At 37.7% G+C, this 24953-nt stretch overlaps 1 protein-coding gene across 8 annotated transcripts in view; it reads left to right on the top strand.

The window, feature by feature from the left end:
• RNF150 (ring finger protein 150) overlaps positions 1–24953 on the top strand; it is a 270744-nt gene that overhangs the window by 142102 nt on the left and 103689 nt on the right. For all 8 annotated transcript variants that reach the window (XM_063723667.1, XM_002815164.6, XM_024246274.3 and 5 more), the window contains exon 2: positions 24284–24534. In XM_063723667.1, coding sequence (XP_063579737.1) covers positions 24284–24534 — 251 coding nt within the window. The remainder of the gene's footprint in view (positions 1–24283; positions 24535–24953) is intronic.

Raw genomic sequence — 24953 nt, 5'->3', positions numbered from 1 at the left:
AGCAACCAGGTTTTAACTACAATGAAGCTAAACTGCTACAGTTTGTGGTAGCATTTGCTGGAGGGGCAACCAAAATGCTTCAAATAAGGACAATCTTTTTTTATAATATTAACTAAAAACTACCCGGTGTGTGATGTTCCCCTTCCTGAGTCCAAGTGTTCTCATTGTTCAACCCCCACCTATGTGTGAGAACATGCGGTGTTTGGTTTTTTGTCCTTGTGATAGTTTGCTGAGAATGATGGTTTCCAGCTTCATCCATGTCCCTACAAAGGACATGAACTCATCATTTTTTATGGCTGCATAGTATTCCATGGTGTATATTTGCAACATTTTCTTAATCCAGTCTGTCATTGTTGGACATTTGGGTTGGTTCCAAGTCTTTGCTATAGTGAGTAGTGCCACAATAAACATACGTGTGCATGTGTCTTTATAGCAGCATGATTTATATTCCTTTGGGTATATACTTGGAGTGGGGGGAGGGGGGAGGGATAGCATTAGGAGATATACCTAATGTAAATGACGAGTTAATGGGTGCAGCACACCAACATGGCACATGTATACATATGTAAAAAACCTGCATGTTGTGCACATGTACCCTAGAACTTAAAGTATAATAAAATATATATATATAAACAAAAAAAATTTAAAACTACCAACTAATATTTTAAATGTGGAAGGTTTGGTTGTGGTATGGCAGTACTGTTTTGCTGTTATTTAATATATATCTGCAAAATGCAAATAAGAAAGATAGTTTAAAGTTGACTTGAGGAATAAAATTTTTTCATCTCTAGATTACCATGTAAGATGAGCTCCTGCGTGATAGCCTCATCACTGGCTTCGAGGCAGTCAGTCCATATTGGAGCAGGATAATGGTGGGTACAGGAGGGAAGTGTCCCAGTCAAAAAGACAAATGGAACAAATGTGTTTGAGGAATATAGAATAACTGATTGATAGGTATATGGCAGAGATATAGTAGCATTTGGGGAAAAAGTAACAATGAAAATATCGAAAACTAGGCAAATAAAAAAATAATGCTATTATTAACTCCAGGGAAAACAAATACAAGGTTCATAATTTTTTTTTAAACAAGCTCAAATATTTTTATTTTTCAATAACAATTCAAACTAGATTCAACAGACATAAAATTACTCTGTCAAATTGCTGTAATCTTTCTAAATGTTCTCAATTGCTGTCTCAACGTTTCATGAGGACACAGATACTTTAGAGATCAGTCCATGAGCCACACTGTCAATGCCCACAGTTTTTCTTCCTCTACTTAAAAATGTTCACGTCTTACACCATCTCTGTCAATCTCTCTGCACAGCTAGAACCAGGATCATCTACATAATTTGCAGGGCTCGGTGCAAAATAAAAATGCAGAGCCCCCTTCTCAAAAAGCAGAGAAAAAAGCGATCTTAAAGATACTAAAACATAAAACCTGTTCTTTTCTTTTTTTAATTTTAAAATTATTATAAATTTAACTTTCATTTTAGATTCAGTGGGTACATCTGCAGCCTTGTTACATGGATATATTTCATGACCCTGAGGTTTGAGGTGTGAATGATCCCATCACCCAGGTCGTGAGCATAGTACCCAATAGGCAGTTTTTCAACTCTTGCGTCCCTCTCCCTCTCCCACCTCTTGTAGTCCCCAGTGTCTATTGTTGCTACCTTTATGTCCATATGTATCCCATGTTTAGCTTAGCTCCCCCTCATAGGTGAGAACATGTGATATTTGGTTTTCTGTTCCTGTGCTAATTCGCTTAGGATGATGGCTTCCAACTGCATCTGTATTGCTTCAAAGGACAGGATTTCTTTCTTTTCAGTGGCCTAGCATGCTATGGTGTAGATGTACCACATTTTCTTTATTCAGTCTGCTGTTGATGGACACCTAGGCTGATTCCATGTCTTTGCTGTTGTAAACAGTACTGAGATGAACATACGCATGCATGTGTTTTTATGGTAGAACAATTTATTTTCCTTTGGGTATACCCAGTAATTGAATTGTTGGGTTGAATAGTAGTTCTGTTTTTAGTTCTTTGAGAAGTCTGCAAACTGCTTTCTACAGTGGCTGAACTAATTTACACTCCCACCAGCAGTGTATTAGCATTCCCTTTTCCCTGCAACCTCACCAGAATCTGTTATTTTTTGACTTTTTAATCACAGCCATTGTGACTGGTGTGAGATGGTATCTCATTGTGGTTTTGATTTGCATTTCTCTAATGATCAGTGATGATGAGCATGTTTTCATGTTTGTTGGCTGCTTGTATGTCTTCTTTTGAGAAGTGTCTGTTCATGTCTTTTGTCCATTTTTAATACGATTGTTTTTTGCTTGCTCAATTGTTTAAGTTCCTTGTAGATTGTGGATATTAGGCCTTTGTTGGATGCATAGTTTGTGAATATTTTCTCCCATTCTGTAGGTTGTCTGTTTACTCTGTTGACAATTTCTTTTGCGGTACCAAAGCTGTTTATTTTAACTATGTCCCACTTGTCAATGTTTTTGTTGCAATTGCTTTTGAAGACTTAGTCGTAAATTCTTTCTCAAGGTCAATGTCCAGAATGGCATTTCTTACATTTTCTTCATATTCTTATAGTTTCAGATCTTAAGTTTAAATCTTTAATCTATCTTGAGTTAATTTTTCTATGTGGTGAATGGGAAGGGTCCAATTTCAGTCTTCTGCATAGGGCTTAACTAGCTATCCCAGCACCATTTATTGATAAAGAGTTGTTTCCTCATTGCTTATTTTTGTCAACTTTGTCAAAGATAGATGGCAATAGGTGTGCATCGTTATTTCTGAGTTCTCTATTTTATTCTATTGGTCTGTGTTTCTGTTTTTGTACCAGTTTTTGTACAGTTTGGTTGCTGTAACCTTGTAGTATAGCTTGAAGTCGTGTAATGTGATGACTCCAGCTTTATTGTTTTTGCTTAGGATTGCTTTGACTATTTGGGCTCTTTTTTGGTTCCATAGAAATTTTAGAATAGTTTTTTCTAATTATGTGAAAAATGATGTTGGTAGTTTAATATGAATAGTATTGAATCTATAGGTTGCTTTGGGCAGTATGGTCATTTTAATGATATTAATTCTTCCAATTCATGTACATGGAATATTTTTTTATTTGTGTCGTCTCTGATTTCTTTCAGCAATGTTTTGTAGTTCTCCTTGTAGAACTCTTTCACCTCCCTTATCAGATGTATCCTTAGATATTTCTGTCTATGTGGCTATTGTAAATGGGATTGCATTCTTGATTTGGCTCTCAGCTTGAACAGTATTGGTGTATAGAAATGCTGCTGATTTTTGTACATTGATTTTGTATCCTGAAACTTTACTGAAGTCGTTTATCAGGTCTAAGAGCCTTTTGGCAGAGTCTTTAGGGTTTTCTAGGTATATAATCATAACATCACTGAAAAAAGATAACTTGATTCTTTTCCTTTTTGGATGCCTTTTCTTTCTCTTGCCTGATTACTGTGACTAGGACTGCTTCATAATTGTAATATACTACCTGGCTGTACAGTGAACAGTATTTGCATAGAAGGACTATTGATGTGCCTATTCATCCAGTGAAGGATTAGGAAATAAGGAGGAATAGCTTGATGGGGATGGCATTGAATCTGTAAATTACCTTGGGAAGGATGGCTACCAATGACTTTCTTCACAGAATTGGAAAAAACTACTTTAAAGTTCATATGGAACCAAAAAAGAGCCCGCATCGCCAAGTCAATCCTAAGCCAAAAGAACAAAGCTGGAGGCATCACACTACCTGACTTCAAACTATACTACAAGGCTACAGTAACCAAAACAGCATGGTACTGGTACCAAAACAGAGATATAGATCAATGGAACAGAACAGAGCCGTCAGAAATAATGCCACATATCTACAAGTATCTGATCTTTGACAAACCTGAGAAAAACAAGAAATGGGGAAAGGATTCCCTATTTAATAAATGGTGCTGGGAAAACTGGCTAGCCATATGTAGAAAGTTGAAACTGGATCCCTTCCTTACACCTTATACAAAAATCAATTCAAGATGGATTAAAGACTTAAATGTTAGACCTAAAACCATAAAAACCCTAGAAGAAAACCTAGGCATTACCATTCAGGACATAGGCATGGGCAAGGACTTCATGTCTAAAACACCAAAAGCAATGGCAACAAAAGCCAAAATTGACAAATGGGATCTAATTAAACTAAAGAGCTTCTGCACAGCAAAAGAAACTACCATCAGAGTGAACAGGCAACCTACAAAATGGGAGAAAATTTTTGCAACCTACTCGTCTGACAAAGGGCTAATATCCAGAATCTACAATGAACTCCAACAAATTTACAAGAAAAAAACAAACAACCCCATCAAAAAGTGGGCGAAGGACATGAACAGACACTTCTCAAAAGAAGACATTTATGCAGCCAAAAAACACATGAAAAAATGCTCACCATCACTGGCCATCAGAGAAATGCAAATGAAAACCACAATGAGATACCATCTCACACCAGTTAGAATGGCAATCATTAAAAAGTCAGGAAACAACAGGTGCTGGAGAGGATGTGGAGAAATAGGAACACTTTTACACTGTTGGTGGGACTGTAAACTAGTTCAACCCTTGTGGAAGTCAGTGTGGCGATTCCTCAGGGATCTAGAACTAGAAATTCCATTCGACCCAGCCATCCCATTACTGGGTATATACCCAAAGGACTATAAATCATGCTGCTATAAAGACACATGCACACGTATGTTTATTGCGGCATTATTCACAATAGCAAAGACTTGGAACCAACCCAAATGTCCAACAATGATAGACTGGATTAAGAAAATGTGGCACATATACACCATGGAATACTATGCAGCCATAAAAAATGATGAGTTCACGTCCTTTGTAGGGACATGGATGAAATTGGAAATCATCATTCTCAGTAAACTATCGCAAGAACAAAAAACCAAACACCGCATATTCTCACTCATAGGTGGGAATTGAACAGTGAGAACACATGGTCACAGGAAGGGGAACATCACACTCTGGGGACTGTTGTGGGGTGGGGGGAGGGGGGAGGGATAGCATTGGGAGATATGCCTAATGCTAGATGACAAGTTGGTGGGTGCAGCGCACCAGCATGGCACATGTATACATATGTAACTTACCTGCACATTGCGCACATGTACCATAAAACCTAAAGTATAATAATAATAATAATAATAATAATAAAAGAAAACAAAAAAAAAAAGAAAGAAAACAAAAAAAACAAAACAAAACAAAAAAACAAAAAAAAAGAACAGACACAGGCAAAAGTAATATGTGGTGAGAGAAGTCAGGACAGTGTCACCCTTGCATGGAACAGTGAGTGACTGCAAGGGGCATATGAGGGCACTCCTGGGGTACTGGCAAAGTTCTGTTTCTTGATCTAGGTGCTGGTCCATTGAAGGGTTATGTACAGTTTTCGGAAATTTACTGAGTTCATAATTTGTGTACTTTTCTGTATGCATGCTTCACTTCAATAAAAAGGTCAAAATATTAAAAAAAAAAAAAAAAAAGGAAATAAGGAGGAATAGTAGGGGTGAGTGTGAGTTAAGTCCTCATCTACCATGACAGGATGGCAGTAGAAAATATCTAAAATTGATAAACCAAGAAATATTACTATAAACATATTACTTAAAATATGGAAGGAGATATGCAGGGAGCTATCAAGAAGAGTTGATGGTGGATGCATCTGAAAGCTGCTGGTTCAAACATGTGAGCTTTGCAATGATGGGAAGTTTATTTTACTAGTGGGAATATAAATTATATCTTTGAGAATTGCTTTTCTTTTCTTTCAGAAGAACAAAACCATTTCTAACCTTAAATAAGTCACCTAGCCAGGCTGAGACTCATTTTCTTTCTCTGTAAAATGAAGGAGTAAATGATATCAGAGTAGATTGTGCAACCCCCTTGTAGTACCTAATTGCCTTATTCTGTCTTTCCGTTCAGGTTCTAGAAAGCAGACGTGGGCAGAGCATTTTCTTCCTTGTTCAGGCAGAGCAAGTTTTGTGGGCTTTTAAAGAGGGTAATGTTGTTTCTTAAATCACTTTCCATAATTTAATATAAGTAATCTATTTATAGAAGAGAACAGCCACACTCCCTGAGAAAGTTTTATATGTCTTTACTTTTTAATTTTGCTTTTAAGCTTGGCTGCAATATTATTACTGAACCTGTGACACTCCACTTAAAATGTCAAATCCTTTAGTGGAGAGGGTGTTATTTCCTTGCCTTAATCTTTTTATACACCAGTGATTGTGCCCCCTAGGCTAGCAAACAAAATCTGTCAATAAACTGACTGAACAGTTCTGTCCAATAGAAATACAATGTGAGCCACACATTTAATTTTAAATTTTCAGGTGGCCACATTTTTAAAAAAGGAAATAGAAGCAAGCAAAATTAAAACTAAAATATCTTATATAACCCATATATCCAAAATGTCATCATTTCAAAATTTAATCAATATAAAAATATATGTTTATAAATATCTCATTAGTAACAATTATTTAGATTTTTATACTAGGTCTTCAAATTCCAGTATATATTTTACACTTCAGCACACCTCAATTTGGTTACTAAATTTTCATTAGTAATACTTGATCTATATTTAGATTTCATAAAGCTCAAGGTTGAAAACTAAATTTTCATACCTAATTTGTTTCCATGTGGCTAGTGGCTACATTAGACAGAAAGCTTTACAGAATATCTGATGAGTTTAGTAATCTCAGTGAATGCTCTCTCTTTAATACCCAAAATACCCCAAAAATATCATTCTCTCATAAGGTCAGAGGTGGAAGAGAAGGATCCTTGACTCTCCCTTCAGATAGGCAGTTTGGTGGTTTTCAGTAGCTGTGTATAACTGCAACTATTTTGGTGTTAATCGGGCGTGAGAAGGTATTAAAGAAAAGATTCTAGAACTACTTAGGCTGAATGATTCTCCTTTTTAAGTTAAAAATGGGAGGGGCAAAATTCATGTAATTCATGTTTTTGTATTCGCTGTTTTCTTTCTCTTTGTAAACAAATTATTAAAGAGTGATATTTAGGAGGCAGTGTAGTGTCACTAAGGCATGAGCCATTATAGCTGGTATTTAGGACATCAGAGAACTATGAAGAAAGAAAAAGGAAGTAATTTTTGGCACAGTCTTGGTTTGGGTTTATTTATAAGCAGGACTGAGACAAAATTCAGGGCCAAGCCATTTATTTAAGAGTTGATTCCAGGAAACACTTGTTTGGGAGTGGAGAAATGCAACAGGGAAGGAAAGGAGCCGATAAATCATATGTTATCAAGGAAATAATGAAGCTTAATGCCACTGGGGAGCTCTGGGAAACAGTGCAGAAAATGTGCAGCAGAGTTTCACTAGCACAGTGAGGGAGGAAGCTGAGGTATTTGTACACCCACTTTTTTAGTCATTAGTTCATGGCTGCTCCTAGGTGGTAGCAATTCCTCCTTTCCCTTGGCCCACACAAAGTGAGAGTGATAGTTAGTGGTCAAGAAAGTACTTAAGCAAAGAAATCCAGGTGCTGGCAATTGAAAATCAAGACAATGTGCACTAAAATGTATGGGACAGGGGAGTGTAATGGACAGCATCTGTTATAGACACTTTTTGATTTACAGTGTAGACTGTATCAAACAAAGGACAGGAAGGTATGTTTCAGACCTTTGAAGCTTTTTCAGAATACAATCTCAGTTGCCGAACTCTTCTTCCCATCCTAGACTTGAGATCTTCCTAAAATGCATCCAATTCTACCTGCCCTAAGAATACTGATAGAGAGAATAAAGACCAAGAAGATTTATAGACTCTGTTCACTTACATATTAGTCTAAAAACCTTTTCATACCAGTGTTTATCAGAACTCATCCCAATAATTTATGTATCAAGCCAAAGGATATGTAGTGTTTTCCACTTATTTGGAGCTTGAGCTCTGATCCTTAAGAGGCCCATTTTTTGTCTGCCAAGGTATATCATCAAGTTCTATCTTGTTTTTGCTATTTCACTCCTCAAGTTATTAATACAAGTTGAGTGTCCCTAATCTGAAAATCCAAAATGCAAAATGATTCAAAATTTAAAATTTTTGAGCATGGACATAACACCGCAAGTGGAAAATTCTACATCTGACCTCATGTGACAGGTCACAGTCAAAATGCAGTCACACAGCTGGGCACGGGGCTGACACCTGTAATCTCAGCACTTTGGGAGGCCAAAGTGGGCAGATCACTTGAGGCAAGGACCTCAAGACCAGCCTAGCCAACGTGGAGAAACCCTGCCCCTACTAAAAATACAAAAATTAGCCGGGCATAGTGGCATGTGCCTGTAGTCCCAGCTACTGGAGAGGCTGAGACACGAAAATCACTTGAACCTGGAAGGCAGAGGCTGCAGTGATACAAGATTGCACCACTGCACTTCAGCCTGGTCAACAGAGTGAGAATCTGTCTCAAAAAAAAAAAAAAATGCAGTTATACAACATACAAAGTCATTCACCATCTCCAAAGGAAAAAAGACTTTCTTACCCCCTTTAGCGTCAATCTCTTTCCACGCGTGCCTAGATTCCCCCCACAAGCGTGCCCAGAAAGGGTAATAAAATGTCACAGGTGCAGGCCAGATTCACCAATGACAGATTCCCTGAAGTGCCCTACGTGAGGCCAAGATCTACATGCATTACACGCTGTGTTATTTTTGCTTATTCTTTGCTCTATGGTATAAATATATTGTTGAAAGTATCAAAAAAGACATGCAGTTACCTCTGTGGGTAACAATGATAAGAAAAGGAGGACAAATTTATGCTTATCTATAGTACAGAAAGCCAAGCTATTGGAGAAACTGGACAGCAGTGTAAGTATGAGATGTCTTACAGAAGAGTATAGTGTTAGAATGACCGCCCCATGTGACCTGAAGAAACAGAAGGATAAATTGTTGAAGTTCTATGTTGAAAGTGATGAGCAAAAGTTAATGAAAAATAGAAAAACACTGCATACAGCTAAAAGTGAAGAGCTTGAGTATGTACTGAGTGGATCTGTCAGCTTCACACTGAACATTGGCCACTTAATGGTGTGCTGATCATGAAACAAAGATCCATCACAATGAACTGAAAAAGGGAACTGTGAATATTCAACAGGCTGATTGCAGAAAATTAAGAAATAGCATTAATTTTTTAAAGATTTGTGGTCATAAAGTTTCCGCTGATCACAAAGCAACAGAGGAATTCATTGATAAGTTTTACAAGGTCATCACTGATGAAAATTCGATGCCCGAACAAGTCTATAATGCTTATGAAACATCGCAGTTTTAACCTTATTGCCCCAGAAACACACTGACTACAGCTGATGAGATAGCCTGTACAGAAACTAAGTATGCCAAGGACAGAATCATTGCTGGGATGTGCTAATGCAGCAGGCAAGCATAGTTGTAAACTTACGTGATAGGCAAAGGCTTGTGTCCTTGATGTTTCAAGGAGTGTTTCAAGGTGTTAATTTCTTATCAGTTCATTGTTATTTTAATAAAATGGCATGGATCACCAGGGACATGTTTTCTGACTGGTTTCACTGATTGTTCCAGTGACCCATGCTCACTACAGAGAAGCTGGACTGGATGAGGACCTGCAAGGTTTTGTTAGTCCCTAACAATTGTTCTGCTCATCCTCCAGCTAAAAAATTCTCACCAAAAAAATAAAAAGTTTGTGCCACATACTTCATTAGTTCAGCCATGACCAGTACTAGGTCAAAGAAGAATAAATACAAAAACACTTTCTTAAACAGCAGACTAGCAGCAGTGAACAGAGGTGTGGGTGTGAAAGGTTTTCAAGAGGATGAAGGATGCCATATATGCAATTACCAATGCTTGGAACACAGTAACTAAAGATACATTTGCGCATGCCTAGCTCAACCTCTGGCCTAAAACTCTGTTCAGTGATGATGATGAATAAGGTGGTGACTTTGAAGGATTTCATATGTCAAGTGAGAAAAAGATGATGTCTGACCTCCTTACATATGCAAAAAATATCTTCAGAGTCCATCAGTAAATTGGAAGAAGTGGGTATCAAAGATTTTGCCATTGATGAGGCTCCTGCCATATATTCGTTGACCAATGATGAAATAGCCAAAATGGTTCTGAATCAAGGTGATTGTAAAAATAGTTATGGTGAAGATGATGTTAACACTATAGAAAAAGTGCCTATAGATAACATGGTGAAAAACATGTGATGGGGTTTTTGGAGGAGTAAGGACTAGAGCAGCATGCATTCATAACAAGATGAAATCATGTTTGTTTATGAAAATCAATGAGAGCACTCTAAGACAAAAAACATTGTTAATGAGGCCGATGCGTTCTGTTCCAGCAGAACACTTCCTCAACCTTAGAAAATCTACTTCCTGGCTCCTCAACTACTTGTGATGTTCTGTCTCACCTTAAAAAATAAAATACAATGCACTATAACCTTTTAAACAAAACACGGCATCACAGGTGGAGACCAAAGTCCTGCTTTTTTTTGTTGCTGCTATTTAACAGCTGATACAGGCACCTGGTGATGCTACTGTGCTGCTTAGTTACCCCAAACACATTATTTTTTCTCTGTATCGATGGTATGTCATGTTTTTTTATTGTGAAGTACCTATGTGTGAATAAGTATTAAAAAATTATTGCTTTTTGGTAGCATATAAATTCTAAGTCAGGAATGATGGTGGTGCCAAACAACCACAGGTTGTCCAAGTGAGTGGCCTAGATAGTGACACCTTTGCTTTCTGATAGTTCAGTGTACACAAATTTTATTTCATGCAAAAAGTTACTAAAAGTATTATGTAAAATTACCTTCAGACTATTTGTATAAAGTGGATATGAAACATAAATGAATTTTGAGTTTATGCTTGGGTTCTATCGCCAAGATGTCTCATTATGTATATGCAAATATTTCAAAATCTGAAAAATTCCAAAATCTGAAACACTTCTGGTTCCAATCATGTCAAATAAGGATACTCAACCTGTAGTTGGTCTTTTAACTTGACCTTAATGCTTGTTGAATTTATAGTACACGTCATCTTACTATAGGGAAAACTATATGGGGATTTCCAGCTTCTAGAAACCAAAATAGTAAACTTTAATTGGCCTTAAAAACAGGGATTTTCCAATCTGAGCCTTTAATAAAGGAATCTCTCACTTCTACTTTCAAAGACTGCCGAAGACAAGTTGTTGAATACTTACACATAGAAATTATTAAGCAAGTAAAAGTAATGAGACAGTTGGTAATTATGCAGTAAATTGGGAATTTCCAGATAACTTCTGCCAAACAAATAACCAAAAATTTTTGAGAAGAGGTATGTATTAGTCTGTTCTCATGCTCTATAAAGAACTGCCTGAGACTGGTAATTTATAAAAGAAAGACATTTAATTGACTCAGTTCCATAGGGCTGGGGAGGCCTCAGGAAACTTACAATCATGCAGAAGGGGAAGCAAACACGTTCTTCACATGGCAGCAGGAAGGAGAAGAATGAGAGCTGAGCAAAGGGGGAAGCCCCTTTAAAAGCATCAGATCTCATAAGAACTTACTATCACGAGAATAGTGTGGGGGAAACTGCCCCCATGATTCAACTACCTCCCACCCAGCTCCTCCCACTATACGTGGGGATTATGGGAACTATAATTCAAGATGAGATTTGGGGGCAGGGGGACACAGCCAAACCATATCAAGGTGCTTCATCTATATTTTCCCATTCCAGTGGTACAGAATAGTGTATCGTAAATATCTAGAAGTTCATTAGATCCATGATACTGTGATTGTTTTTTAATTGGAATTCTAGGTTCTTGCCATGTATTGTTAAAAATAGCCTAAAGGGGATCGGGCATGGTGGCTCATGCCTATAATCCCAGCACTTTGAGAGACTAAGATAAGCAGATCACCTGAGGTCAGGAATTCGAGACCAGCCTGGCCAACATAGTGAAACCCCATCTTCACTAAAAATACAAAAATTAGCTGGGCATGGTGGCACAAGCCTGTAGTCCCAGCTCCCCGGAAGGCTAAGACAGGAGAATCACTTGAACCCAGGAGGCAGAAGTTGCGGTGACCCAAGATCATGCCGCTGCACTCTAGCCTGGGTGACAAAGCGAGACTCCGTCAAAAAAAAGAAAAAAAATGAAATAGCCTAAAGGGGATTCATTGTGATTTTTCCCAGTAGTTCATAGCAAAATAAAACACAATTGCATGTTTTCTTTTATTATGTGACTTTCAGACTAAAAATTACACAATTTTTATTTTTCACTACCTTAAGAGAGTAATATGAATTGAACCATTAATTGCTAACCCAGTTATTCATTTTTTACTTTGAAGATTGATTTTGCATTCATCGGCCTTTGAGTTTCCTTTCATTGACCAAAACAGGTGGAAAGTTTACCTTTTAATGTTGCAGAAATGGCAAGTTGCCCAGTTTGGGCTTCATGGTCCCCAGCTGTTTTCAGAGGTCCCTACAATATCCAGGTGCTCTCAGTTGTCCATAAGCTCATCCTTGTCCCTGGACCCCAGTGGAAGCCAAGGTTAGTGTGCTCCTTCCCACTCTACCTCCTTTGGTCTAAATGCAGGTTTCATACTATCTAGAATGCTCTAAGTATTTATTTGATAAATGTTGATGATAATAATAACTGTTAATACTTACTGAATGTAATGTGTGTTCTAGGTTCTTTGTGTGCATTCTTTCATATTCTTTCATTTAATCCTTACTCAACCCTTTCGTTTTGGTACATTTCATATGAGAGTTGTGAAAATAATGAACCTGAAGCTTCAAGGTTTAATAAATCTTCCAAAGTCACCCAGCTAGAAGTTATGGTAAATGATTCTGCTATTTAATTTCATTTATGATATTATTATCAAGATTAAAATGCTGGGAAATTTTGGTTTCTCATAGTCTCCTATACTGTGATTCCACTAGTCTGCTCCTTAATGAGACTTACATGTACAGCTGAACCTTGAACAACAAAGGTTTGGTCTGTTTATATGCAGATTTTTTCCAGTCAAATACAGATTGAAAATGGAGTATTCCTGAGATGTGAAACCTGCATGTACAGAGAGGCTACTTTTTGTATACACAGGTTCCTCAGGGCCAATTGTGGGCCTACTGAGTATGGGCAGATTTTGGTATATGTGGGGGTCCTGGAAGCAATTCCTTGCATACACCAAAGAACAACTATATATTGTTTTTTGTCCAGCAAAAATTGAATTAAAAATATTTTATATATAAGCAGAAAGTAATTTAAGCATTATTATTTGCTCTAATAGAAACTGACTTTAATGAAAATGGAATTATTGTAAAATCAATTTAGTATTCTATGAGTTGTTTCATTTCAGCCTGGACTCTATCATATTATTTTTAACCATTTGAAATGCTCACAGAACTAGCAGTAAGTTATTTTTTAAGACTGATTTACTGAATATTTCCTAAGAAAATCCTACAGGTGAATCTCTAAATACAATGCCTTATTCTATATTCATCACTTCCCATACAGTTATCACAAATTCATAAATAATTCTATATTCATCACTCAATAATGTAATAAGTCAACATTCAATAATTCTTTTTCTACATTCATCACTCACCCTACAGTACCACAAATTCATAAATAATTCTATACAGTTGTAGAATAGGAATGTCTATGAACTTTCAAAAAAGTATGAGTCATTGATCACCTCAAGTATAGCTGAGGAATTGACATCACTGAGATAATTGTTACTAGAGCCATTCTAAGGAAAATAAAATTGGCTATTGTTAGCATCTCCTTTAAATATGTTTTTAAATTCCATAACAGTTAGCTATAACTGTAATGACAAATCTACACTGAGAGGATCTGTTGTGAAATTACAATGCACTTCAGGAACATCAGCATTTGACATATTTCAAGTTGGCAGCAGAGTATTGGGGGAGCACAGATTAACCAGTGTTCATTCAGCAACTTAGATGAGCCTTACATATTTTGAGCTTGCAGGTCTTCTGGAGAAATCAAGTCAATTGGTTGGCTCTACAGGTTATCAGTTTGGTTCCTGAATGATACATTTTCAAACTCCTAAATTAGTCCTATGAATTTAAGTTTTTGTCCCTTGGGAACTATTTTTATTGTTCAAACTAAGACTGTCTTCCAGACAGCACACTTCCCATCTTCAACAAGTATGGTAATACCATGAGTTTCAGGAAAGATACATATTTCAGGATAGTACTAACTTCTCCCTAGGGTAGAAAAGCTGATAGAACATACTTTGGAGCCATATGGAATGACTGCTTATTCATGGTCTAGGATGACTTTGGAATTGTATGTGCAAAGCAGATAGCAATAATTTAGTGTAATATGGATATTCTTTTCTGAAATGTATGAAAACACTAATGGCGAATTCGAATGTGAATTCAAATAAGTTGATTGAAGTAAAATTAAATTATAGACCACCTAAGAAATTGCATGGGAGTATAATGAGAGGTTCAGTGACTCTGGTTTGGAATTCAGAAGACCTGGATTCATTTTTGTGTGTGTCACTACCTGGTTATACAATATGGACGTAAAGTGCAGAAAATTCAAACCAAACCACTTTAAGCGAAATAACTGCAAAACCCAAAGGTAGACTGACTTCAGATGTGGCTTGATCAAGGCTCAAATCATGTCATCAGGTTATTTATGGCTCTCCTCCTTCATTGCCAGCTCTCTTCTTAGAATTTTTGTCTCATGGATTGAAAGTGACTCTCACAACCGCAGATGCTCCAGTTTAAGACCAAAAGAAGGCCTTTGCTTCGTTATAACTCAAATAAAATTCTTATGTGCCCTGCCCCAACCTGAGCAGTAGCGACTGTGACAGGTGAGGGAATCATACTGATTGGATTAGGTCATTATAGTAGAGAGAAATTGGACTGAATTGTAACAAGAGAAGGAGGCACAGATGCAGGCTGATTTGTGTATTTGGCAGTGGTAAGACAACAGTAATGGTACTAATAAAAGTTAACATCTATTTAGTGGGTTCTGTATGGAAAGCGCTGTGCCAAGTAATTCATTGTGAATTATCTCATTTAATAATAGGACAGGATATTTGCCTCTTGTGGGTATTTTTTCTCAACGACTTCTGTGGTAACATCACTGATTTAGAATGTGGGTGGGAGGGGGTGTGGGAGGTTCCCGGAGAGACATAAAGGTATGTGGTCATCATTTGGACAAAGGGGGAGTGAGTCCAAAATAGAGGAATGCAGGGTAATAGCAGGTGTTCAACTGAGGATAGTGATCATAAATTACAAGTGAAGAGAAAGGTGACTTGTGAGATCTTCCTCTTAGCAATGTTCATATGAAGAGGTGGAAGCATAGAAAAAGCAAATTTTGTAGGGCAGGTTCCATGGAGAAATAGAAGTGCAGGGGAGCTAAGGGTATTTTAAGAAGAGTTTATAGTGATGGATCATGGAATGTGGGCTGGTAGGGAGAGAAGGGAGGCCAGGAGGGGATTGATGGGTAGAAAGTAGAGGAGAGTAATGGAGTGGGCATGACTGAGCAAAGAGATCTGGAAGAAGAGGAAGTAGCACTGGAAAATGACATCTTTGAAGTCAGCGTTCCAGAGGTGATGCACTTTCTAGTGGTGACAAGGTCCAGGATACAACAGTGGGAACATGTGTCTAGGGAGCAATGGAGGCAAAGGTCAACAGGGAGGAGAGGAGCAAGCCATGGACAGGCTCGAGTACTGGCTGGGTCATCCTCGCAAACACTGAGATTCTGATTTGAGGAGGATGAATACTGTGAGCTAGGAGCTAACTGAGGGAAAGAGGAGATAACAGGAGGTTGGCAGATGGTGGTAAGGAGAGAGGGGACAAGGTTGTAAATCCAAGTGAAAAGAATCTCAAAAATGAGTGGCTTTTGAAGGAGGATGTGATGGGGCTAGAAGTAATGATCTGGAGGTACAAGATAGAGCGCACTCAGCAAACCATCTTCTGGTGCTGAGGCATGTGGAATGAATGTGGCTTAATAAAAATAAATTTAATTTAAAAAATTCTTTCCTTCACCGTAATGCAGAGAAATCAGTGTCTTCATAGGGAAGCTGAACCAATCAAAGCAAGAAGGTTAAGGATCAAGGAACTGAAGGGATTATTCTAACACCAGGGCTGTTAGGGAATTTGTTAACCAGAGGCTTAAATTTCTAAGAGTCACATAGGAAGTGTTTGAAAAAGGAAATTATGTTGGATTCGATGATTGAATGAGGATCTGAGTGAGAACTGATGACATAGAAGGCCGGAACTTCAGCAGTGCCTCAGGCAAAAGGTACATGGGGTCATCTGAGAGGAGGGTGAGAAGCCAGTAATACTGCAGAGAGCCTGCCCTCATGGGAAGCCTCATTGGTTGTTTCTTGGTGCTTGGGGCTGTCTAAACATACTCAACTCTGTTCTGGATCTTCTGGAGGAACAAGACTAAGACCTCCACCTTGGTTTTCCCCAGAGAATAGGATCAGGCAGAGAAACTGGTTCTATCAGGGGAACAAGAGCTAATTAGGAAGTTATCAAGACAACTGAGGAATCTCACCATTATTAAAGGTAGTACCAAATGAGTAGATACCACCTGAGAAAGAATGGTTTAAAAATGGACCACAAATATTAAGGGAAGATTCTATGCAGCAGGAACTAGAAGTTGTTTTATAAAACACATACACACACAATGAGAAATATTTAGTGTGAAAAATACAATACAGTCTTGCCTCCGTCTTCCCTGGGGATTGGTTCCAGGATGACCTGCAGATACCTGGACAAACTCAAAATCTGCACAGACTCAACTCCCACGGTCAGCTCTGCAGAATCCCCAAAAAGTTGCCTTTCGTATAGCTGGGTTTCAAATCCTGCAAATACTGTATTTTATCTTTTTGTTTTTCTGAGACAGGGTCTTGCTCTGTCACTCAGCCTGGAGCACAGTGGCACAATTATGGCTCATTGCGGGCTCGACCTACCAGGCTCAAGTCATCCTCCCACCTCAGCCTCCCAAGTAGCTGGAACTACAGGAGCATGCCACCACACCCAGCTAATTTTTGTATTTTTTGTAGAGGCAGGGTTTCGCCATGTTGTCCAGGCTGGTCTCGAACTCCTGAACTGAAGCAATCCTCCCGCCTTGGCCTCCCAAAGTGCTGAGATTACAGGTGTGAGCCCCCATGCCCAGCCTCAAATGCTGCATTTTTTATCCACATTTGGTTGCAGATCAAAGGGCCAATTATATTCATTGAAAAAAATCCATATATTAGTGGACCCATGCAGTTCAAGCCTGTGTTGATCAAGGGTCACCCGTAGTTTAAACAAAGAGCACCAAAATATGGGATAAAATATAAATGGATACAATAAAGACAAATTTGTGAGCTGGAAGATCAGCTTCAAAAATTATAAGTCACTCAGAATGAATGAAGAGATATTGTAAAGACACAATGCAATACCTTTGTACACCTCTCAGGATGGCTAAAATAAAATAGTGATAATACCAAGTCTTACCAGGATACTAAGAAACTGAATCATTCCTACATTGCTGGTGGGAATGTAAAATGATACAGCCACTCTCAGTTTGTCCATTTCTTAGAACACCAAATGTTCAACTACCATACAAGCTAGCAGTTATACTCCTTTGCATTCATCCCAGACATATGAACATTTATATTCATCCAAAAACTAATGTTCATAGCAGCTTTATTTGTAATATCCAAAAACTGGCAATAATCCATATGTCCATCAATTGGCGAATAATTAAACTGTGGTGTACCACATTCTCTACCATGGAATTATACTCAGAAATCAAAAGGAATGAATTACTGATACATGCTTGTTTGGATAATAAGGACATTATGCTGAATGAGAAAAAGCCAATCTAGAGGATCACATACCATATGATTTTGTTTATGTAACATTCTAGAACTGACAAAATTAATATGGAGAATATACAAGGCTTAGGGAAGGGAAAGCAGAGAGTGAGGCAATTTCTTCTTGATGGTGGAATATGTCAGTATCTTAATTGTGTTAGTGGTTATATGACTCTATATATGTGATAAAATTTCATAGAATTAAACACAAAGACATTTAAAAATTTTGTACATGCAAAAACTGGTGAAATCCAAATAAATTCCATAATTTACTTAATTATATTGTGCCAATTTCCTGTTTTGATAATGCACTATAATTATATAAGATGACACCGTCAGAGGAAGCTGGGAGGTTGGTTCATAGGACCTCCGTGTGCTGTTTTTACCTCTTCTTTTTGTTTTTTTGTTTTTTTTTGGTGTTTTTTTTTTTTTAAACGGAGTCTCACTTTGTCACCCAGGCTAGAGTGCAGTGGTGTGATCTTGGCTGACTGCAACCTCTGCCTCCCAGGTTCAAGCAATTCTCCTGCCTCAGCCTCCCAAGTGGCTGGGATTACAGGCACGTGCCACCATCCCTGGCTAATTTTTGTATTTTTAGTAGAGACAGAATTTCACCATGTTGGTAAGGCTGGTCTTCAACTCCTGACCTCAGGTGATCCGCCCACCTCAGCCTCCCAAAGTGCTGGGATTACAGGCATGAGCCACCATGCCCGGCATGTTTATACCACTTGTTATTAGTCTATAATTATTTCAAAATACAGTTTTTTTTTTCAAATAAGAGGGGTATAAGAAATATGGAGGAAGAAAAGGAAGTGCTACCCCAACAGGATAATAGGAATCACAGGAGAGAAAAAATTTAGGAAGAAATACTGTAATAAAATATGAAGAAAAATGTTTCAAAATTAAAGAGAAAATGAAAATCTCAGATTGAAAATGTACATGTATTACAAATATAACTGAGTTCTCTCATAAACAGACATTGTGACATTGTCAAGACATTGTGAATTATCAATTCTTAGTAAAAGTAAGTAAACCACAGATTACTTACTCATTTTACTGCTGTCGAATAATTTATTACTTTCCAGTTTTTTCACATTTTTCCTAGCTTTACTGATGTATAATTGACAACATTAAATTGTATATATTTAAGTATTCTCATCACTTACTTGATGGTAGGGAGGTACAGTCTGCATTTGTCAATATGGATTCCCCTCTGTAACTTCTGAGAAGAGTCCTTAATGGTTTTCTAATTTTAATAACATAATTATCTTGTCTTTTATACATGGTCATGTGATACCCCAAATAGTGATCGTGTGTGCTCTTCTTTCCAAGACTTAGCAGTCCAATTTCTTTGTCTCTTGCACCAAGTATAACTTCTTACAATGTTGGCTCATCCTGTCTTATTCATGATTTTAACTGAAAAACTTCTAGTGCTTTTCACCCATTTAATGGAATATTTCTTAATGATGCTTATTATCACATTAAAGAAATTTCCTTTTATTACTCATAAAAAGAATCAGGAATGAGTCCAGTCCTCAACAGATGGGTTCCTTCTCTATGAAGCTGGCTGCTCGTGTCTCTCCATCTGAAGTCAAAAGGAAGGGAGAGAAGGGACCTGGAGAGCACATACTCAGTTTTTTTGTAGATAAGTTCCTGGAGTGGCGAGTATCATCTGTACTCACACCTCGATGACCAAATACTAATCACATATCACACCCAGCTGCAGGGGAGCCTTTTCACTGGACAGCCTATGCCTAGCTAAAACATTCATACTGTAGAAGGAAGAAAGGCCCAATATTGGAGGACAACTAGCTATGTAATATAATTATATGCCTTATTCCTTTGTTAATGTACTAAAATGTACTAATATATTTTCTAATATTAAATCATCTTCACATTCCTAGGATAAATCCCACTTGGTCATGAAGATTTTTCTACTGTATTATTGGATTCTGTTTGTGAGTACTGTATTTAGGATTTTTGCATCTGTGTTTATTAAAAATATACTTGTTGATGCAAACAGTAGTAATTACACTTTACATTTATATAGTATTTTGCAGTTTTTAAAATAATTTCATACACATTCCTCCTGAGAATAAATGATCAACAAGAGAGGACTATGGTTTTGAAAAAGTAGATGTTAAGTGTACAAATAGAAAATATCTACAAATGGGACAATATAAGTTTGTTTGTTTTTTGTCACCTGAGGACTATAGTTTTGAAAAAGTGGATATTAAGTGTACAAATAGAAAATATCCACAAATGGGACAATATAAGCTTTTTTTTTTTGGTCACCTAAGTTCTAGAGGGCCAACAGTGAGACTGAGATTGAAGTAAAGATTAGTGGAGAGAAAAGAATACAGGAGGTTGAAAAGGGATTTTTGATCGAATGAACCCAGGGAGAGATGCTATCACTCTCCAGGGTCCCAGGGAAGAATGGGATTACAGGCTTTGTGAAATGTCTAGCACTGTACTGGTATTCTAGATATTTTATTAATACAATGTCTAAACAACCTGGTTTGAATTTACAAGTAAAGGCTTTCCTAGTTATTAAACAATATTTGGCTTTGTGAACTTCTGTTTTGATTCCTTATTAATCTGCATATACCAAATTAGATCCTGGCAATGGAGCACTCTCATGGGAAAAGGAAGCACTAAAAATACAGGATGCTCCTCCGCTGTCGTCTGGCAGCCAGGTCATATGTGTCCTGGTTACACATTTTCTCCCTGACTATAGAGCTTTTCCAGAGCACACAATAATTACATAATAGCAACTTCTCACCACTCACAAGTATAAAGTGCCTTTGGGAGGAAAATAGATAGTAGGCTGATATAATTTTGCAAAAAGAGGCACTCTGTGTCACAGTAAATAGAATTGCCCAAATAGCAGGACCTCCTTGTGGGTTTTCCCATACCAAATATGCTATTTGTTAACTTCTTTTCCCTGAGCCTTGGAATGTCACAGATGCATAGTAGCTACTTAAGGCAGCATTGAACTCTCAGATCACTGTGCTGGGCTTGCACCACTCCCCCTAGCCCCACCCATTTTTCTCCTTCTCTGTCTCACACACACCCACAGAAGCAAAGCATATCCTAGTATACTTGGGAGAACCTGCTGGCTTCTCCCTGACACTGTAGCTGCAGATTCCAAAATGAAGCAAAGATCAGGGAATTTGATACTCATATCAGTGCACATGCCTCAGTTGAACAATATAGATCCTGGAGGAGCATTTTGCCCTGGATTTTGTGCATTCATCAGAATAAGATAATTCATCCAAATCCACTTTGCTTTGTGTCTTTTTTTGGACACCCCAGATACCTAAATTCTTAGTGACTGTTTCTATTAGGATAAATACATATCCCTAGTATTGCTTTTCACCATGCACAATAGGCTAAAGCACACCAGAGTAATCTCCCAAAATCTCATCTGTTTTTACCATGATGAACTCTAGAAATGTATTATGAATACTGAAAATGAATAAGGTTGAAGTTCAGATGAACAGGCCCTCCCCACTGCCATTTGCACTGTTTGTTTTTCTGAGTGGATGTTATATGTCATGAGGGCACAACAGTGGCACAGACAACACAAGTGGTGTAACTAAGCACTGAAGTTTAAAATAAATGCTTTAAGATAGTTAATTATACTTTACCCTACAGGAAGAGAAAATGTTTTCTGAAGTCCCTGAAAATGGATGATGAGTAGTTTAAAGCCTTGTGGAGATCCAAAATTTGGTTGCCTATTTTTAAAATGCTGAACTGGGATTTAAAACAAGCTGTCCAGGTCCAGAAGCCAACTCTGTTAGACTCTAGTTTCTTAAGTATAAGTAATTAATAGGAATATTGTATGGGTGGGGGGCGGATAGTGAAGGAAGAGTTAGGCTACCAGATAGTAAATATGTTAAAAGCTATACAACTAAAACAGCCTGTTACAGGTTCAGCAAAAGATAGGTCAACCTCACAACATGAGCAAAAAGTGCAAAATTGACCCAAATATATCTGATAATTTAGGGGAAATAATTGCATCCTAATCTTCCTTCTTTCTGCTTATCACATTGTAAGAATTCAATAAATATTATTAAATCGCAGATTGCTCAAGATTTAAATGTAAAAAGTAAAGCTGTAAGGTTTTGAGAAGCTATTTTAGATGAGTATTTCTATAATCTTGGGTAGAAAATAGTTTCTAAATAGTTCTAAAGAGTATCGAAACTGGAAGCCATAGAGGAATATATTAGTGAAATCTGACTACTAAAAAATGTAAGTCTGGGCGTGGTGGCTCAGGCTTGATATCCCAGCACTTGGGGAGGCCAAGGCAGGCGGATCACTTGAGGTCAGGAGTTCAAGACGAGCCTGGCCAATATGGCGAAACTCTGTCTCTACTAAAAAGACAAAAATTAGCCAGGCATGATGGCGCATGCCTGTAGTCCCAGCTACTTGGGAGGCTGAGGCCTCTAAGAATTGCTTGAATCTGGGAGGCAGAGGTTGCAGTGAGCCGAGATCATGCCACTGCACTCCAGCCTGGGCAACAGAACCAAGACCCTGTCTCAAAAAAAAAAAAAAAAAAAAAAAATGTAAAACATGTGCATTTCTGAACATCCAAAGCCTCATAAATAACCCCAAGATCCCGTCCCGAAAAAAAAAAATGTACTTTTAGAGCTTTAAGTAAACATGCCAAAATAATATAAATAAGGGAATAAATGAAATGAAAAATTATTATTCTACCATTACCTCAGTAACTCTAAATAGCTGCAGCAACAGGATGAGCCTCACTAGGCCAGATTAGTCCAATATACAAAGAAGATCACGTTTCTGTAGAGACAAAACCAGCCAGCAGCCTTAATCCCCCGCACAACCTCAGACCATATGCAGCCATTAACCAAAGTAAAAATGAAAAGAAAAGGCGCGTCAAAATTGCCAGTAAATTCTTCACAGTTGAAAATCGAGCCACCAGTTTCAGTTATTCCCAGAAATAACAGCCAAACCCACTCTATGGCTTTATGATTTTACAATTGGATTTGCAAAATTTCAGAAATTTTTTAAATATATAATTGATGTAGCATACACAGACGCTTTAATATGTAGTTTTAAAGTAGTTGTTCAGCCTAAGTGAAACACCATCAAGGAATTTAAGATTGAAAACCTGCACAGAGATCAAGGTCAAAGGAAAGCCGTTAAGTAACATTCTAAGAAACATGCAAAAGCCTGAGCAAATGTAACCTGGTACTTCCATCTAACTGACCTCAACATGTGAATACAGCCAGTGTTAAGCAGCTGTAGTGGAGTTTAATTTTGACCTGAATCTACAACATCCCTGTTGCAAATTTCCTCCCTTTAATCTGTAGTCACTCTAGGTAATGGGATATTTCCATGTGGATGTGAGGCCTCTGTGCCCTAATCATCTTGCATCCTTCTCCCTAGATTTGAATTGGGGTGATTCCTGAGAACATACCCTAATGAAATTAATATAAATATTAATATTAATATTAATACTAATATTTGAATCTGGTATGATATTACTGAAGAACTCCTTGTAGGGGCCCCAGAACTCCTCACCAAGAGGCTTCACTTCACACAGTGTCATGATGTGTAAGGACAATGACCCATATATATAAAAGTGGCCCAAGAAAAAAATGGCACTTTTGCTCCAAGCTGTCTAATAACTGGGGCAGCCGTGGTGGGAGTCTCTAAGAGTGGAAGTGAAACAATCCTGGAATTATCTGTACTGCTTCCATCTTCTCCTTGCTTGGCATGTGCCTTGTGGTTCAATGGAAACATTGCACCATACTTCTCTTTGATTGGTACATGGTTCAGTGGAAACATGCTGTTTCCATTGAATTAGGTAAAATAAGCAGAAAATAGTTCTGGGACCATAATTTCATGTTGGCAAATCATATTAGAGCTTCTTAAGAAAGGTTCTTTTTTGGTTGCTTGAGTACTCACTATAGGAGAAAATTGGCTTGGAAATAATATAGAGAGATCTATAGTTGAATATTCATAATGTTTGTGTGGGGGAGAGAGAGCTCTCAGGTGGCGTAAGACAGGACATTTTACCCTTTTGTCATGGAATGCAAAGTCCCATTCCCTTCCTCAGGGGATCTGTGGAATGCAACATAGAACTGTAAACTGGGCTGGTTGGGAAGGATCCACCTTTACCAGACCTGGGGTCAATGCCTTGGAGAGTTGAAAAGGGCATCGCAAGATTATGACTTCACTGGTACTAAAATCATGAATGCATTTTAGGTTCTTTTTTCACATATAAAACAGCAGCTGAAGAAAGCTAGGTAGCTGAAGAAAGAGAAAATTTGACTTGGTTTCTAACTATTAGGTCTTCTTAGCCCAGCACAGAATTCTCAAAAGTACTGTCCTTATTTGGTTTCATGTTACTGTGTCCACACATCTCACTGGGATCCCCCGCATCTTATCCCCTAACCTTTATTGCCCATTCCTGCCCCTCTCACCACAGGTGTAGAAGACATCGTGGCCATAATGATTCCTGAGCCAAAAGGGAAGGAGATAGTAAGCCTGCTGGAAAGAAACATCACCGTGACGATGTACATCACCATCGGAACCCGGAACTTGCAGAAATATGTGAGCCGCACTTCGGTTGTGTTTGTCTCCATCTCCTTCATTGTCCTGATGATCATTTCCCTCGCATGGCTCGTCTTTTATTACATCCAGAGGTTTCGATATGCAAATGCCAGGGATAGGAACCAGGTGAGTAGCAAAAAGTTAAAAAACTTTTAAAAATTGTTACAAAAATGTTATTAAACATCTTTGAACATGACAGAAAATACCAAGCGAAAACCAAAATATCCCCACTCAAGATAAACACTGTTAACATTTGCTGTATCATTTTTCAGATATTATCCAAATATATCTATTTTGATGTTTTACTATATTTTTGTGTAAAATGGAGGTGATTTGTCCTACATTCCCATTGTTTATGTTTTTGACATTTGTTTATCCACATAATGAGGGGAACAAAAGGAAGTGCTAATAGTGTGAAGATAATTTGGAAAGAGCCAAGATTTCCTCCTTGTGAACAGAAGAAAAAAAAGGAGATAAAAACCAAAAGCTATTTTAAATAGCAATTAAACGTATCATGTATACTCATGGTACAAAATGCAAAAAGT

The sequence above is a fragment of the Pongo abelii genome, chromosome 3 (genome assembly GCF_028885655.2).
Source record: "Pongo abelii isolate AG06213 chromosome 3, NHGRI_mPonAbe1-v2.0_pri, whole genome shotgun sequence".
NCBI classification, from domain to species: Eukaryota; Metazoa; Chordata; class Mammalia; order Primates; family Hominidae; genus Pongo; species Pongo abelii.
This window is presented reverse-complemented; position numbering and strand designations above follow the sequence as displayed.